Genomic DNA, 18,355 nt, shown 5'->3' on the forward strand with positions numbered 1-18,355 from the left:
TAGTAGGCTGAGAAGTGCGTTCTGGCTACTAGGTACGACATATATATATATATATATATATATATATATATATATATATATATATATATATATATGTCGTACCTAATAGCCAGAACGCACTTCTCAGCCTACTATTCAAGGCCCGATTTGCCTAATAAGCCAAGTTTTCATGAATTAATGTTTTTTCGTCTACCTAACCAACCTAACCTAACCTAACCTAGCTTTTTTTGGCTACCTAACCTAACCTTACCTATAAATATAGGTTAGGTTAGGTTAGGTAGGGTTGGTTAGGTTCGGTCATATATCTACGTTAATTTTAACTCCAATAAAAAAAAATTGACCTCATACATAGAGAAAAGGGTTGCTTTATCATTTCATAAGAAAAAAATTATAGTATATATATTAATTCAGGAAAACTTGGCTTATTAGGCAAATCGGGCCTTGAATAGTAGGCTGAGAAGTGAGTTCTGGCTACTAGGTACGACATATATATATATATATATATATATATATATATATATATATATATATATATATATATATATATATGTCGTACCTAGTAGCCAGAACTCACTTCTCAGCCTACTATTCAAGGCCCGATTTGCCTAATAAGCCAAGTTTTCCTGAATTAATATATTTACTATAATTTTTTTCTTATGAAATGATAAAGCAACCCATTTCTCTATGTATGAGGTCAATTTTTTTTATTGGAGTTAAAATTAACGTAGATATATGACCGAACCTAACCAACCCTACCTAACCTAACCTAACCTATATTTATAGGTAAGGTTAGGTTAGGTAGCCAAAAAAAGCTAGGTTAGTTTAGGTTAGGTAGGTTAGGTAGACGAAAAAACATTAATTCATGAAAACTTGGCTTATTAGGCAAATCGGGCCTTGAATAGTAGGCTGAGAAGTGCGTTCTGGCTATTAGGTACGACATATATATATATATATATATGTCGTACCTAATAGCCAGAACTCACTTCTCAGCCTACTATTCAAGGCCCGATTTGCCTAATAAGCCAAGTTTTCATGAATTAATGTTTTTTCGTCTACCTAACCTACCTAACCTAACCTAACCTAGCTTTTTTTGGCTACCTAACCTAACCTTACTTATAAATATAGGTTAGGTTAGGTTAAGTAGGGTTGGTTAGGTTCGGTCATATATCTACGTTAATTTTAACTCCAATAACAAAAATTGACCTCATACATAGAGAAAAGGGTTGCTTTATCATTTCATAAGAAAAAAATTATAGTAAATATATTAATTCAGGAAAACTTTGCTTATTAGGCAAATCGGGCCTTGAATAGTAGGCTGAGAAGTGAGTTCTGGCTACTAGGTACGACATATATATATATATATATATATATATATATATATATATATGTCGTACCTAGTAGCCAGAACTCACTTCTCAGCCTACTATTCAAGGCCCGATTTGCCTAATAAGCAAAGTTTTCCTGAATTAATATATTTACTATAATTTTTTTCTTATGAAATGATAAAGCAACCCTTTTCTCTATGTATGAGGTCAATTTTTGTTATTGGAGTTAAAATTAACGTAGATATATGACCGAACCTAACCAACCCTACTTAACCTAACCTAACCTATATTTATAAGTAAGGTTAGGTTAGGTAGCCAAAAAAAGCTAGGTTAGGTTAGGTTAGGTAGGTTAGGTAGACGAAAAAACATTAATTCATGAAAACTTGGCTTATTAGGCAAATCGGGCCTTGAATAGTAGGCTGAGAAGTGAGTTCTGGCTATTAGGTACGACATATATATATATATATATATATATATATATATATATATATATATATATATATATATATATATATATATATATATATATATATATATATATATATATATATATATATATATATATATATATATATATATATATATATATATATATATATATATATATATATATATATATATATATGTCGTACCTAGTAGCCAGAACGCACTTCTCAGCTTACTATGCAAGGCCCAATTTGCCTAATAAGCCAAGTTTTCATGAATTAATTGTTTTTCGACTACCTAACCTACCAAACCTAACCTAACCTAACTTTTTCGGCTACATAACCAAACCTAACCTATAAAGATAGGTTAGGTTAGGTTAGGTAGGGTTGGTTAGGTTCGGTCATATATCTACGTTAATTTTAACTCCAATAAAAAAAAATTGACCTCATACATAATGAAATGGGTAGCTTTATCATTTCATAAGAAAAAAATTAGAAAAAATATATTAATTCAGGAAAACTTGGCTTATTAGGCAAATCGGGCCTTGAATAGTAGGCCAAAAAGTGAGTTCTGGCTACTAGGTACGACATATATATATATATATATATATATATATATATATATGTCGTACCTAGTAGCCAGAACGCACTTCTCAGCCTACTATGCAAGGCCCAATTTGCCTAATAAGCCAAGTTTTCATGAATTAATATATTTTCTCTAATTTTTTTCTTATGAAATAATAAAGCTACACATTTCATTATGTATAAGGTCAATTTTTTGTTATTGGAGTTAAAATTAACGTAGATATATGACCGAACCTAACCAACCCTACCTAACCTAACCTAACCTATCTCTATAGGTTAGGTTAGGTTAGGTAGCCGAAAAAGTTAGGTTAGGTTAGGTTAGGTAGGTTAGGTAGTCGAAAAACAATTAATTCATGAAAACTTGGCTTATTAGGCAAATTGGGCCTTGCATAGTAGGCCTAGAAGTGCATTCTGGCTACTAGGTACGACATATATATATATATATATATATATATATATATATATATATATATATATATATATGTCGTACCTAGTAGCCAGAACTCACTTCTCAGCCTACTATTCAAGGCCCAATTTGCCTAATAAGCCAAGTTTTCCTGAATTAATATATTTACTATAATTTTTTTCTTATGAAATGATAAAGCAACCCTTTTCTCTATGTATGAGGTCAATTTTTTTTTATTGGAGTTAAAATTAACGTAGATATATGACCGAACCTAACCAACCCTACCTAACCTAACCTAACCTATATTTATAGGTAAGGTTAGGTTAGGTAGCCAAAAAAAGCTAGGTTAGGTTAGGTTAGGTAGGTTAGGTAGACGAAAAAACATTAATTCATGAAAACTTGGCTTATTAGGCAAATCGGGCCTTGAATAGTAGGCTGAGAAGTGCGTTCTGGCTATTAGGTACGACATATATATATATATATATATATATATATATATATATAATATAATATAATAACTCGAGTTCATTATTCTTTTTTGAATACCAAATAGGCATAGCATTTACCAAGTTAAGTATTTGTCTTCCAAATTATCACTATACAGTATATAAATGTACATAAAACCCAACACAATGTAGCCTTTGTCTAATAAACACACACTGCTATATATACTACAGTTATAAACTTGCTTAAGCCACACTTCCTGCTTGCTGCTGCTTGCTTAGGTCGTGCTTCATATTGGCTTCTCTTGCTTGCATTGCACTTGGTAGCTAAACATAGAGACCTATAAACTGAAGTGTGATTTTTGGTAAGGAAGACTATTTTTTACACTTTTTTTTTGACCCTCTATAAGGAACATTTTTGGAAAGTTTTGGAATATGATCTACTCTTGTGATTCATTATACTTACATTAACAGAAAATTAATCTGCATATAAATAAAATCTATCTAGAAACAGGATGCCATTTTTAAGTTCCCATCTTCTACCTATCTTGAGTTCCACTGCATTGTCTTTGTCAAGAACTTCCACATGTGATGTCTTAACTATGCTTGCAAAGGTTTCCTATCTCAATCACCTTCTCTCATGTGAGCTTGCTAAACCAGTCACAATCTCTCAACTGCCCTGGCAACCTGATCTTGAGTTTATTTGTACAGTATTTTTCTGGGGGAAGTCCCTTTGGCTCCCTGGAGCTATCCGGGCTGATATGAATGTATTAGACCCCGGCATCAGTCAGTTCTAGGCCTACTGGGGACCATGAGCCAGAACCTGGCCCCCTCGGAGAGGTATGAGGAGCAATGACCTATAGAAACCCCCGTGTGGTTGGAAGCATTCTATGTTTGCTATCGACTGGGTCATGCACCCAGAAAGGTAAGTGCCCCAAAACAAACTCCTATTCTGGTGAAAATATTGCTACTTAAAGCCAAACTAGTGGACAGAACTCTCCAAATGAAAACGAACAAACAAGCATGACGTCACCATGTCACAGCGCCACTGTCTGTGCAACCCCCCACCTCCCCATGAGGGGGAAGGGAAGCCCCAGACCCCCATGCCGGCTATCCACCCTGCTGTTCTGTGGCTGATGTGGTACTGGCAAGGTCGTGCACCTCTGGCTCCAGCATATTCCAGTTCTGTGCCTTGTGGTGTGGTGCTGTCTCTTTGGTGGTGTCCGTGCCAGGAGTAATTTTTCCAGTATTCGGGCTGCATGCGCCTAGGTTTGCCTTCCCTAAGTGTCCTGTAAGTACTGCCCTTTGGGGCTTGGGATTACCTTCCACAAGTCTCCTTGGGATATACCTCCACTGTGTCTTTTGCTGCTCGGTGATTGACCGCCCTTGGAGTCAGCTGGGGTATTTATTGCTCCCCTGTTTGCCTCTGGGTAGGGGTAGTTTTTGTTACTGGTTGGGACGCAGTTTACTGTGCAGCTAGTTTTCACCTCTCATAGTGGCTGGCTCTGTTCCGCTTGGACTGTTGTCCTCGTGTAGGGTTTTTCTTTTCTTTTTGTTTTCTTGCCACATGGGGGTCTGCTCCTTGGTTTGGTCACACCCTTTATTCTTGGGTGGTACTCCGCTTGGCCCCCTCGGAGTGTACACGTCCCGGGGATTCATCTGTAGCAGTTTGCTTGGTAGTTTTTGGGTGCCGGTTAGCAGTACTCTGCCTGGGCAGGGGAGGGCTTGGCTTGGGGCTTTGGGCCCCGATGGACCCCGCTTGGGTTTTTGTACCCTCTGACCGGGGCTTGGTGTTACCAAACATGGGGTTTTCTTTTTCCCCCCCATCCTCGTATGAGTTGAATTTGGAGTCTACCCCCTCCCTTGGTACAGTTCCGTGATCCCATGGGTTTTTTGGTCCTGTCTTTCTGGAGGTTTTCGACCTCCTGCTTCCCATCCCATGTGATGCTGGAAGCCATTGCGGCTTACCTCCTGCGCGACCCATATTACGTTGTCAAAATGAATCCTTTTTCTTTCGTGTATGGATCTTCCTTTCCCTACTGGGTTTGTTATGAGGTTTTGGAGTCGTCCTGGCTTGCGGACTGCCCATTTTTCTCATTAGAGGCATGTCATTTGTTCTGTGAGTCCCATGTGCTTGAGTGGCACAAGGCTCATAGGGTGATTCAGGTTTTCCTGTGGGGCAGGGGGGCGGGGGGGAGGGGGTTGAGCACCTCAATGCGTGCTTGTTCGCCCCTGCCCTTCCTCGGGATCTTGGTGTGGTGCAGCTGCATGCGCAAGTTCCTTCTCTTTCAGCTGCTTTAGTCGCTGAGGACTTGTGCGCCCGTAGCCTGTTGGCTTTGGTATTGCACTTATTTTCCCTTCTCGAGCCGTTGCGTGAGGACGTGGAGGTGCTTGGGGCTGGGGAGGGGGGTCTTCCTGAAAGGGTGATGCCAGGGCTTGGGGTTCCTCCTGTCGCAGTAGGTTCGGGTTCCTGGTAAACTGGAGGAAGTCCCATCTGGTTCCCTCTCAGGTTTGGTCTTGGCTGCAGTCCTATTTCTTATTCTTTCTGAGGGGCGCCTGGGTCACGAGGCAGTTGCTCAAAGGTTTGTGCAGGAGCCTGAACTTTGCCATGATGGTCTACCTGCCAGGTCGGGTTTAGCTTCGTCGACTGTTCTGGTTCCTTCGGGGACGTCCCTTCTGCCTCTTTTGCAATCGCTGGGTTCGGTCTCCGGGGGCCTTACGTCGGTTGCTGTGTCACCGACTTCCTCTTCGGGTTTTTCGGGGTTCAGTGTCTTGGCGCCTATTCAATCCCTCACTCGATGTGTTCACCGACGTGTCGTCTCTTGGCTGGGGCGTTGTGACCAGTTCTTACCAGGCCGTCTACAGACGGTGGGGTCTATTCTTCCGTCTGGCTCACAGCATAGTGCAGGAGCTCGCAGCTGTATGGATGTCGCTTTGGAGGGTGCAGATCATTCGCGGATCCATGATCCGGCTCCATGGATCCGGTTCCAGTGGGAGTGCTCCCCGGTGGTTCATTGCCTGAACTGCAGGAGTTCGATGTGGTCCTTGGCTCTTTAGGACTGGTCACTTCGGGTGACTCGTCTGCTAAGTCCTCAGGGTTTGGCTCTTCTGGCTGTTGATGTTTGGGGTGTTGTCCAACATCTTGGAGGACGGCCAATCTCAGTTTATTCCCCTGTCCATGGAATGAATCGTCGACGCCGAGTCATTCGGTTGGCTCTACCAGACGTTCGAGTGCCCGGAGGTGGACCTCTTTGCATCGGCGTGGTTGAAGTGTCTTCCGGTATATGTGGTGCCCTTCCCCGATTGCGTGGCCATCGGGGGTTGATGCCTTTTGGCAGGACTGGTCGAGGTGGTGTTACCTGTATCTCTTCCCCCGCAACCAGACATAAAATATGATGCTTGTCTGGCCCGACCAACGAGGTATCAATAACCCACAGATCCCCTCCCGGAAACCCGCCATCTCATTATTTGCCAGAAAAGGAGGAGACGGCTGCAAATTTACAAAACGTCCACCAGGACCAAAAGAGCAGAAGTCCCTGCAATGGAGGAGAGAATGAAGCTCCATGACCCGACGCACAGAGGCCAAAGTCAACAGAAACAAAGCTTTCTGAAAATTTTAAACTGAAGGGGTCACAACAAACCGAGGAGAAGAGAGAGAAAAGAGAGCACCGGGTCAAAAAACCAGAACGGCTCAGCTGCACATGAGCAGATCGGAGGTGGGAAAAATACACGAGAAAGCTTACAGAACAGAGCCGAAGTGACATCCACCCTGAACACAAGCTGGAGCGGCTATGCCAGCGCAGCTCGATAAGAAACGACAGCATTCGGCATAAGATGTCAGTCCTGAAACAACCAAGAAAGGAAAGACAAGACAACATGAACAGAAACAGAAGGTAACCTACGAAGAGAAAGGAAGTGGTGAAAGGAATTCCGAGAGACTTCATACTGTCTCCTAGAAGACCACAGATGGGACACCATGAGAGAAGCCACCTGATCATCATACAAGTGGTGATACACACGCGTCAAAAATACCAGACACGAAGAGCCAAAGAGTAGGTCAAACTAGCAATGTACCTCACCGGCCCGATCTGCTGGGAGAGGCGGAGCCACTGAAAATGCCCCTGGTTCAGTCACTGAGCAAGCAGCGACTGAAATCAAGGCTGGACTGCCCACCATGGGGCCAGAAGGAGAATCCTTCCTCAATAGAACTCCAGACGAGTCAGAGCCCGAAGCTACAGGTGGACCGGGGGAAAGAGGTACAGGTACCCCCACCTCGACCAGTCTAGTAAACGAGGTGCACTTGTTGCATTGCTTGTTGCTTGTTGCATTTTTTCTTGAGGGGGAGTTCTTGGGCTCTGTTTGGCTTTGGGTTGCATTATTCTATCAGTTGGGGTTTGCTTTGAGACACCTACCTGTCTGGGTGCCTAATCCCGGTCGATGGCAGATATGAATATACTCTCATAGTGGGGTTTTCATAGACCACTGTTTCTTGTGCAGTGCCAAGTTCTGGCTCATTGTTCCTGGTAGGCAGAACTCCATGTGACTGAAGCCCCAGACTAATATAGCTTATATCAGTTCAATAGCTCCAGGGAGCCTCCAGGGCTCATCCAGAAAGTGGCTTTTCATTACATTCCATGCTGTTTTTTTTATGTATCACTGTGCTTTTGTGCTTCACTCTGTATTTTACTGACATTTAACTTAATCTGTGACCTGTGGCTCCTGTTTTGTACCATTTATATATACCCTGTACTTCTGTACTTTGCATCTTGTACCCTTCACCTGAACCATGTCTCTTGTCTTGTATCATTCAGCTGTATCCAATACCTTGCATCTTGTACCCTTCATCTGTAACATGTTGCTTATATATCATGCCTTTCACCTGTACCCTGTAACTTGCATTTCATACCCCTTCACCTGTACCATGTAACTCAAAATTCATACCCTTCGCCTGTACCCTTTACTTGCATCTCATACCCTTCACCTGTACCCTTTACCTGCATCTCATACCCTTCACCTGTACCCTTTACCTGCATCTCATACCCTTCACCTGTACCCTTTACCTGCATCTCATACCCTTCACCTGTACCCTTTACCTGCATCTCATACCCTTCACCTGTACCCTTTACCTGCATCTCATACCCTTCACCTGTACCCTTTACCGGCATCTCATACCCTTCACCTGTACCCTTTACTTCCATCTCATACCCTTCACCTGTACCCTTTACTTGCATCTCATACCCTTCACCTGTACCCTTTACTTGCATCTCATACCATTCACCTGTACCCTTTACCTGCATCTCATACCCTTCACCTGTACCCTTTACCTTGCATCTCATACCCTTCACCTGTACCCTTTACCTTGTCTCATTCCCTTCACCTCTACTCCTTTACCTTGCATATCATACCCTTCACCTGTACCCTTTACCTTGCATCTCATACCCTTCACCTGTACGCTTTACCTTGCATCTCATACCCTTCATCTGTACCCTTTACCTTGCATCCCATACCTATCACTTATACCCTTTATCTTACAGCCTTCACCTGTACCCTTTACCTTGCATCTCATACCGTTCGTTGCATCCTGTGTCTTCTGTATCTATTCTTCACATCAAAACCCAGGAGCATAATAATAATAATAATAATAATAATAATAATAATAATAATAATAATAATGTTTTTTAACTTATTAACATAACCCAGTTTTTTATCCGATTATATTTGTGTGCGCGTGTGCATGTGTGTGTAATTGCCTAAGTGTAATTACAGGATGAGAGCTACACTCATGGTGTCCCATCTTCCCAGCACTCCTTGTCATATAACGCTTTGAAGTTGTGTGTGTGTGTGTGTGTGTGTGTGTGTAGCTTTTCCTTAAACAACTTGTATATAATGTCATTTACTTAAATTATTTGAGTGTGGTCCTAGTTGCCATGATCTTCCCACTTATCAAAATTTATTCTCATAGACTCTCTCTCGCCTTTGAATTTATTTTCCCATTGACAAATTTATTCCCAGTTTAAGTTTAATAATGACCTTCCTGTGTTGTGTACATAACGATGTGCTGGTGTGCCCAACATTACGATAATGATTGTGGTAGTTATGAGTCCTTGCTGATAGAATTGTTGTTTGTATTTGTACTTTTAACTTTGTCCACATTGATGTTTGCTCTTGATTATTAAATGGAACTATTTTTACTTTAATAATGCCTGTCTCGAATTGCAGGTTATTTAAATCACATTATATATATATATGTATATATATATATGTTGTACCTAGTAGCCAGAACGTCGTACTCGGCCTACTATGCAAGGCCCGATTTGCCTAATAAGCCAAGTTTTCCTGAATTAATATATTTTCTCTAATTTTTTTCTTATGAAATGATAAAGCTACCCATTTCATTATGTATGAGGTCAATTTTTTGTATTGGAGTTAAAATTAACGTAGATATATGACCGAACCTAACCAACGCTACCTAACCTAACCTAACCTATCTCTATGGGTTAGGTTAGGTTAGGTAGCCGAAAAAGTTAGGTTAGTTTAGGTTAGGTAGGTTAGGTAGTCGAAAAACAATTATTACATGAAAACTTGGCTTATTAGGCAAATCGGGGCTTGCATATTAGGCTGAGAAGTGCGTTCTGGCTATTAGGTACGACATATATATATATATATATATATATATATATATATATATATATATATATATATATATATATATATATATAATAAAATATATATATATATATATATATATATATATATAATAAAATATAAAATATATAATATGCATATATGTTTGTATATTCCTATTTATCTCCATACAATTCAGTATTGTAAAGTTGGGCTTAACTGGTTTGTGCTTTATAAGAAATATATTTAGGTTGTTAGGTAAATAAAGTCTAAGAAATAAATAATTAAATCACACGTTCCTAAGGAGTTGGTCATTTAATTTAAGAAAGTCTACCTGATGCTACACATGTCTTGTTGATGTGTTGTGTGTATAACCTTTGGCAATGTAAGATATAAATCCCTCTTGTAGTGTAAAGTAAAAAAAACATTAGATGTTATAAGTGAAGCCTCATGCCTTTTGTCTTGCTTAATATAGTTAACATTGTCCACTGCCATTATAAATGGATTTTGTAAGCATTTCCACCATGATTTGGTATGCTGTTATCACCAAAGAGGCGCTTTGTCAACAACTGTACCGTCATTGATGCCACGATTACCACCGGTGCCTCTTACCAACCCCCTAACCCACCCCTCCACCTACTGCATTATCTCCGTTGGTTCATCCCCTACCATTACTTTGACCCAGCCATTCCTATTATGTTACTCTACTCCATACCATTTCATTAATCTACCCCACTTCCATCACATTCATCAACTCCCTGCAATCACATTGCTCAGTCCCCCCTACCCTCACATTGGTCTACCCCTACCATCAAATTGATCTTCCCACTATCATCACTGTGCTCTGCCGAGTGAAACTTAACATAAAATGTTGAGTGTCTTAGAACCCTGGACCAGGATTCACAAAGCACTTATGAGAACCGTTTTTCTGATCTCAATTATTGGTATTTAGTAGGAAATTGATCAACAATTTATGAGCTCCTTATTGCTATGAGGTTGTCAAAACAATCCTAAGTTGAAGATGTCCTCGAAGTACTTCCGAGCTTGTATATAGTTTAGTAAACATATACTAATGTGCTAAGATTGAGATGATAGATACAGATTTTGTTTTTTAAGGAAACTACATTGTGCAGATTTGGTGGAAAATTTGAAATTGTTCAATGGCGCCTCTGAACGATTTTGAAATTTATTGCAATAGCACTCAGAGGGTAATGACATGAAGTGCATTATCCTCCAGTCCAGTACTCTGAATGATGCACTAGTCTCATTAGTGTACTAGCCTATTATGGCAGAGCTATTCTTGGATGTTGGAACTAGCCTATGATGGCAGAGATTGCCTCATGTTGCTTACCCCATCATCACGCTGCTTCCCTCATCATCACGTTGCTTTCTCCATCATCATATTGTGTCCCGCACTACTACCTCCTATTTACATTATGCTCCATTCCCCTAATTTAGCCTTTTCACCCTGTTCACTACTCCATCAGTGAAACCATATCCCTGTTAATCATGCTTTCTACCACTCTTAACTGGTCCCCACCATCCCACACCAGCACCAGAAGGCCTCTCCCCAAGCTATGGAAAAAGTGGCAGGAGGTAATGTTAACTCCTCCCTGGGTTTAAGGTGCAGGTGGATCGGCAGCAGCCAGCAGCAGCAGCAGCCCTCGCCGCAGCACCCACAAGTGTCGATCTCAGACGGCAAGTCCACGTGCGGACAGCAAGAAGATCCTGCGCCATCTGGTGACCCCGCCTGTTGGCCACCGTGCTGCCAGCTTCGATGAGTTCCTCCACTTGCGCACCCAAACCCCCAAGTGTAGTGTGGTGAGTGTTGGTGGTAGTGAAAAACTTGAAGCCCTTTTGCTTTATACTAGAAAACTGTCTTGCCTTCTCCTTGGTCATTTGTCATTTTTGTACTTGTTAAGCATACAAACTCCTTTATGTTATACAGGACTTTTGTGTGGGGAGCCCTTTCGGCTCCCTGGAGCTATCCAGGCTGATACGTATATCAATAGACTTTGGCACCAGTCAGTGTATATGGAGTTCTAGGCGTACCAGGGACCACGAGCCAGAACCTGGCCTCCCTCAGAGAGGCACGTGGAGCAATGGTCTATAGAAATGCACATGAGATTTGGAGCATTCTATGTCTGCCATCGACCAGGTCAGGCACCTAGAAAGGTAAGCGCCACAAAACAAACCCCTACTCTGGATAAGATGACTAAAATAGACAAAAGAGTAGACAGAACTCCCCAAATGAAAACAAGCAAATGAATATGGCGTCACACGAGCAGCATCGCATGTCTGCGCAACTCCCCTCTTCCTGGGAGGGGAAAGGAGGAGCCCCAGACCCACTGTGCCAGGGATCCACCCTCCAGTTCTTGGCTGATGTGATTGTGGCATGGTTGTGTGGCTCCAGCTCCAGATTCTGTGTGAGGTGCTGTGCCTTGTGTTTAGTACTGCTCTTATGGTGGTGTGTGAGCAGGGAGTAATATTCACAGGTAATTTGGACAGGTACCCGGGCTACATGTGCTTAGGGTTCCCTTACCTGAGTGCCCTGTAAGTACCACCCTTGGGGCTTAGGGTTATCTTCCACAAGTCACCTTGGGGTCGGCCTCTGTTGGTCTTTTGCTGCTCGGTGATTGACTGCCCCAAGTGTGGTTTTTTTTTTCCTCTGTTATTTATCTTGGGGTAAGTGGTAGTTTTTGCACTGGTGGGGCATAGGGTACTGCGCAGCTAGTTTTCACCTATTACAGTGGCCGGCTCTGTTCCTCCTGAGTACGTTGTCCTCTTGCAGGATTTTTCTTTTTTTGTTTCTGCCTGGTAGGGAGGTCTGCCTTGTGTCCCTTCCCCCCATTTATAATAGGTTCATGACCTCTGGTGTCCGGCGGTACCCCCTGCTTGGTCCCCGTGAGTGGACACATTCCAGAGGTCGAGTTTTAGAAGTTTGTTGGTAGACTTGGGCGCCAGTTACCAGTACCCTGCCTGGGCTTTCCATTAGTGATACCAGTCTAGGGGCCCTGGGAACCCAATGGGGGTGCATGGTGTCCAATGGATGCAACCTCTGGAATGGGAAGTACAGAGAGGGAATGGTCCCAGAGGTTCCCAGAATGGAACCCAAAGGTTCCCTCTCGCCTTATGTGAGTTTGAAGGTTGTTCTGTCCCCTTGTCTCAGGGTGAAGTTCATTGTTTCTGTGGGGAGCCCCTACGGCTCCCTGGAGCTTATCGGGCTAATGTATGTTATATTAGACCGGGACATTAGCTAGGGAGTTCAGACCTACCAGGGACCAGCGCCAGAACCTGGCACCTTCAGAGAGGTTTCAGGGAGCAATAGCCCTGGAAAACCCCCTTGTGGCTGGGGTTTTCCTTATCTGCCATCGACTGGGGTTAGGCACCCAGAAAGGTAGGCATGACAAAACAAACCCCACATGGTAAAAAAATGAACAGAGAGGTAGAGACTCCCTACAATCCCAAGGAAAGAAGCAAACAAGCAAACATCACACTTTACTGCCGCGCCGATCGTCCGTGCAGCCCTCCCCGCCCCGAGAGGGGGAGGGGGGAGCCCCGGACCTACCGCACCGGCTGCCTAGCTTCAGTTCGTAAGCTAATGTCAACCGGGATAGACGCTTCTCTGGCCTCAGTCTCCTAGGCGGTGTTTGCCCTGTGTGGCATTCACTGCCGTGTGTTGTGTTGTGCGGTGGCCAGGAGTACCTCATCAGTGCCGGGGCTGCATGCGCTTAGGGGCTTCCTTCCTTAACCTTAAGCGCCATGTGAGTACTGCCCCTGCGTGACAGGGTTATCTTCCTTGGGGCATTCGGGAACTATTCCTGTAGAGGTTCTTGCTGCTCGGCATTTGCCTCGCCTCTGGGGCCAGCTTGGGCTTGGGGCCCATGTTTGGCCCTGGGTAAAGACTGGTATTGTGCTGGTTAGGGCATCAAGGTGTTACGTGACCTGCCACCTAAGCGGCGACCAGTTCCTGTTGCCTCTGAAGACGGTGTACTTTTGCGGGGTTTTTCTTTTGTTTTTATTTTCATGTGCCTGGTGGGGGCCTGGCTAGTGTGGCTATGGTTCCACTGGTAAAGTTTGGTGGCCCTCTGCTAGGCCCCCGTGATTGTACACGTCGCAGGGGTTTTCAGTGCTATCCTCTACCCTCTTGTTATTTTTGGATTTCTTAACCGGTTAGCAATACCTTGCCCGGGCTTCCAGTAGCAGTCAGCCTATGGGCCCTGGAAACCCCTGTCTGAGCTCGGTGGATCATTGAATGTGTCTTCTGGGTTCCAACCCATCTTGTATGGGATTGTTGGTTGCTGTGCCCTTGTCTCCGGGTGACAGTTGCCACTTTTACCTCCATGTTGCCTGTTGGGTCACTGACACCTTGACCCGGAGTCTTGCGAGAGAGATTCTCTGCTTGTTCTCCCAGTACTCTCCTGATGTTATTACTGTTCAGAGTACAGGCGGCATCCGTGTTGCAAGCTAGGTTTGGTTGCTGCAACACGCTAGGTTGGTTTCCCACTCGGATACCCCGAGGCCGCCCCATTTTGGTTAGGTGCTGTTTGCCCCTTTCCCTCCCTGTTCCCGGCTCCAGACTGTCTGCGAGTTTCGGGGTCAGGGTGGGGTTTAGTTAGGGCCGAGACTTGAGCGGTTTTTGGGGGCTGCCCCGTTCGGGTTGGGGACAGAGGTTTTCGAGCCTGTTCCTCCTGCCAAAGCTTCTGGGTCTGACCAGCGGCCCTTTTTTGTTGCCTTTCCCATGGACTCTTCCTTTTCTTTAAGGGTGAAGGGCTTGGTGGACGGCTCTGCCCCGTGGCCTCTGTTGCTGGTTCCCGGAGCTGTGGGGCGGTTGCCTGCTAGCAGTTCTGGGGCGGTTTGCCCCTGCCTGGGTTTTCTGCTTTTGGGCAGAGTTTTTTGCCCATACAGTCTGCTTGCTTCCCACTTTTCCTGGCGTGTTTTCGTATCTTTTGCGTCGGTCACAGCCCTCTGTTCTGGTGGTCATTTTCTTCTGCCGGTTTCCCGGCGTGTCCTCCAGGGCGGCATTGTGGTGTGTTTACATGCGCCTGGGTGTGCGAGCGAGCGTCTGGGGTGAGTTTTTTCACCCTTTTTTAGGGTTTTTATTCTCCTGTTGTGGTTTCTATGCTTTTTCTGGTGTTTTCTGCCCATTTCCTGTTCCTCTGGGAACGTTTGAGTGTTGATTTTACACCGGGTTTTCCATTTTGTCTGTTTTGGGTCTGGGCCCTTGGGTTTGGGCTCAGTGTCCCTGGCTGTTATGCTTGCTCCCACACCTTGTCCCTCGGTTTTCGGTCTGTTTTGACCGTTTCCCTGGGGGTTCTGTCTGGGGCTGTGCTTTGCCTTTCTGTGGTGTATCTCCGCCGGCAAATGTGGTGGTTTGCGTTCCCCCTGGTTCGATTCTGGGTTCTTTGGGTTCTTTGGTTTTGTTCCGGAGGTTTATTCCTCTTGGGGCCCCCTTTGTGGGTTCAGGGGGCTTTGTTTCCTCGTGTTTGACCTGGTTCTGCCTTCTGGAGGTCCGGGGATCTTCCTGGCTTGCAGACTGATCTTTTTTGGGTCTTGGCACATGTTGTGGTCGTGCTGGAACTTTGAGGTTTTGTTGTCGAGGTGTGCCTTTTGATGCAGTTTTGTGCCTTCTTCGCCTGGCCGGCGTGGTGCTCTCTGTGCACTGGTCGGCGGCTTGTAATTTTCTTTTCACGTGTCTTTGTGTTTGCACATGTACTTGTGTACACTGTGTGTGTGTGTAATTACCTAAGTGTAGTTACAGGATGAGAGCTACGCTCGTGGTGTCCCGTCTTCCCAGCACTCTCATATAATGCTTTGAAACTACTGACGGTCTTGGCCTCCACCACCTTCTCACTTCACTTGTTCCAACCGTCTACCACTCTATTTGCGAAGGTTAATTTTATTATATTTCTTCAGCATCTGTGTTTAGCTAGTTTAAATCTATGACCTCATGTTCTTAGTTCCAGGTCTCAGGAAATCTTCCCTATTGATTTTATCAATTCCTGTTACTATTTTGTATGTAGTGATCATAGCACCTCTTTTTCTTCTGTCTTCTAGTTTTGGCATATTTAATGCCTCTAACCTCTCCTCGTAGCTCTTGCCCTTCAGTTCTGGAAGCCACTTAGTAGCATGTCTTTGCACCTTTTCCAGTTTGTTGATGTGCTTCTTAAAATATGGGCACCACACAACCGCTGCATATTCTAGCTGTGGCCTAACAAAAGTCATGAACAATTTCTTTAGTATATCGCCATCCATGTATTTGAAAGCAATTTTAAAGTTAGAAAGCGTGGCATAGGCTCCTCGCACAATATTCTTTGTGGTCCTCAGGTGATAGTTTTCTATCTAGAACCACCCCTAGATCTCTTTCTTTATCAGAATTCTTTAAAGATTTCTCACATAATATATAGGTTGTGTGGGGTCTATGTTCTCCTATTCCACATTCCATAACATGGCATTTATTAACATTAAATTCCATTTGCCAAGTGGTGCTCCATATACTTATTTTGTCCAGGTCATCTTGAAGGGCATGACAATCATCTAAATTTTTAATCCTTCCTATTATCTTGGCATCATCAACAAACATGTTCATATAATTCTGTATACCAACTAGTAGATCATTTATGTTGACAATAAACATCACTGGTTCAAGAACTGAACCCTGTGGTACTCCACTTGTGACATTTCTCTAGTCCGATACATTTCCTCTGATCACTGCCCTCATTTTTCTATCAGTCAGAAAATTTTTCATCCATGTTAGAAGCTTACCTGTCACCCCTCCAATATTTTCCAGTTTCCAGAACAACGTCTTATGTGGAACTCTGTCGAAAGCCTTTTTTAGGTCCAGATAGATGCAGTCAACCCAACCATCTCTTTCCTGTAATATCTCAGTTGCTCGATCATAGAAACTGAGTAAATTCGATACACAGGATCTTCCAGATCGAAAACCATACTGTCTGTCTGATCTTATATATATTATGTGTATGTGCATACACACGTGTTTGTAACATACCTTGTGTGTATGTGTATATGTATATGTATGTGTATATACATAATATGTATATATATGTGTATATGTGTATGTGTACCTTTTCTTTCGGAAGGGGCTCTGTTCCCTTCTCTGTTGACGGGACGCTGGGGGAGCAGCTTGCTCTGTTGACTCTCGCATGGTCCCGCAGTTAGTGGGCGCTTTTGGTTGTCTTCTGGCCTCTGGTGGCGGCGGTGGACGGCTTCTCCCCCTTTGGGGGTTCAGGGCTGGCAGGGTGGGCTTCTTCCCCTGCGCTTCGTCATGTCATCTTAGTGGGTGTGTTGGACGTGGTCGTTCCGCCCCATCCTTCTGGGGTGCCCGTCTGCTCTTTGCAGACATGGGCCTGTCGAATCTGCGGTTCTTGGTTAGGTTATCTCGAGATGATTTCGGGGCTTTAGTGTCCCCGCGGCCCGGTCCTCGACTAGGCCTCCACCCCCAGGAAGCAGCCCGTGACAGCTGACTAACACTCCAGGTACCTATTTTACTGCTAGGTAACAGGGGCATAGGGTGAAAGAAACTCTGCCCATTGTTTCTCGCCGGCGCTCGGGATCGAACCCGGGACCACAGGATCACAAGTCCAGCTTGCTGTCCGCTCGGCCGACCGGCTCCCTTCTCCTGGACTACTTCAGTCTGCGCCCTGGATTCTATGCCCTCATCGGAGGACTGTTGTCTCCTGTCCGGCTTCTGTTAGGGCCGGGTGCCTGGATGGTAGCCCTGGGTCTCTAGGTCAATTCTTGGCACGTTCCTCTCCAGTTTTCCGGGACTGGCACAGTTGGTGTGGCTTCAGGCTTGCCACTTTTGTTGCCTTCCCTATTTTGAAATTGGCACTGGGTGTATTTTTGCATCTTTACCAGACCTTGGTGCCCTGTGTGAGTCTGCTTTGGGATTCGGTGTCTGGCCTACCTCGACGACTGGCTGGTGTGGGCTCCCAGTCAGTCCGCTTGTCTGCTCGCCAGAGGTGTGGTTCTTTCCAGATCGCTGGGTTTGGTTTCCTGGTGATCTGAAGGCCATTCCATATGTTTCCGTCCCGGGTTCGGACCTGGCTGGGCCTTGTTTAAGGCTCTTGGGCCGCTCCTTGTCCTTCACTCCAGAAGTGTTGCTGTGGCTGTGGTCCCGACTTTGGCTGTTTATGAGGGGGTCCCGGGTTGCTCAGTGGTTGCTCGAGCACTTGTGTGGGAGTCTGAACTTCGATGTGCTGGTCTGCCCACGGGGTCGGGTTTGGCTTTGGTGTCTGTTTGGTTCCTTCGGAGACTCCCCTGCCGCCTCTCTTTCAATCATTGGGTTCGTTCCTCTGGGGATCTTGTGTTGGTGCTGCTTCACCAGCTTTGAAACCCCAAACCTTTGGGGTTTCAGGGTTCCGTGCCTTGGCACCTCCTCGAACCTTCACTCGATGTGTTCACGGACAGGTCATCTCTCGGCTGGGGCTTTGTGACCAGTTCTCACCAGGTCAGCCGGGGATGGAGGGGTCTGTCCGTCTGTCGGGCTCACAGCAAGGTTCGGGAGTTTGTGGCTGTCTGGTTTGC

General features: G+C 44.5%; 1 protein-coding gene across 13 annotated transcripts in view; it reads left to right on the plus strand.

The window, feature by feature from the left end:
- LOC123767372 (uncharacterized) overlaps nucleotides 1-18,355 on the plus strand; it is a 648,238-nt gene that overhangs the window by 477,898 nt on the left and 151,985 nt on the right. For 12 of the 13 annotated variants that reach the window (XR_011224571.1, XR_011224570.1, XR_011224572.1 and 9 more), the window contains one exon: nucleotides 11,433-11,629. Coding sequence is in view for 10 of the 13 variants with exons in the window: in XM_069312920.1 (XP_069169021.1) it covers nucleotides 11,433-11,629 (197 nt within the window). In the remaining 3 variants the exon portion in view is untranslated. The remainder of the gene's footprint in view (nucleotides 1-11,432; nucleotides 11,630-18,355) is intronic. The other variant, XM_069312921.1, reaches the window with a different exon arrangement.

This window comes from Procambarus clarkii, chromosome 74, assembly GCF_040958095.1.
Source record: "Procambarus clarkii isolate CNS0578487 chromosome 74, FALCON_Pclarkii_2.0, whole genome shotgun sequence".
NCBI classification, from domain to species: domain Eukaryota; kingdom Metazoa; phylum Arthropoda; class Malacostraca; order Decapoda; family Cambaridae; genus Procambarus; species Procambarus clarkii.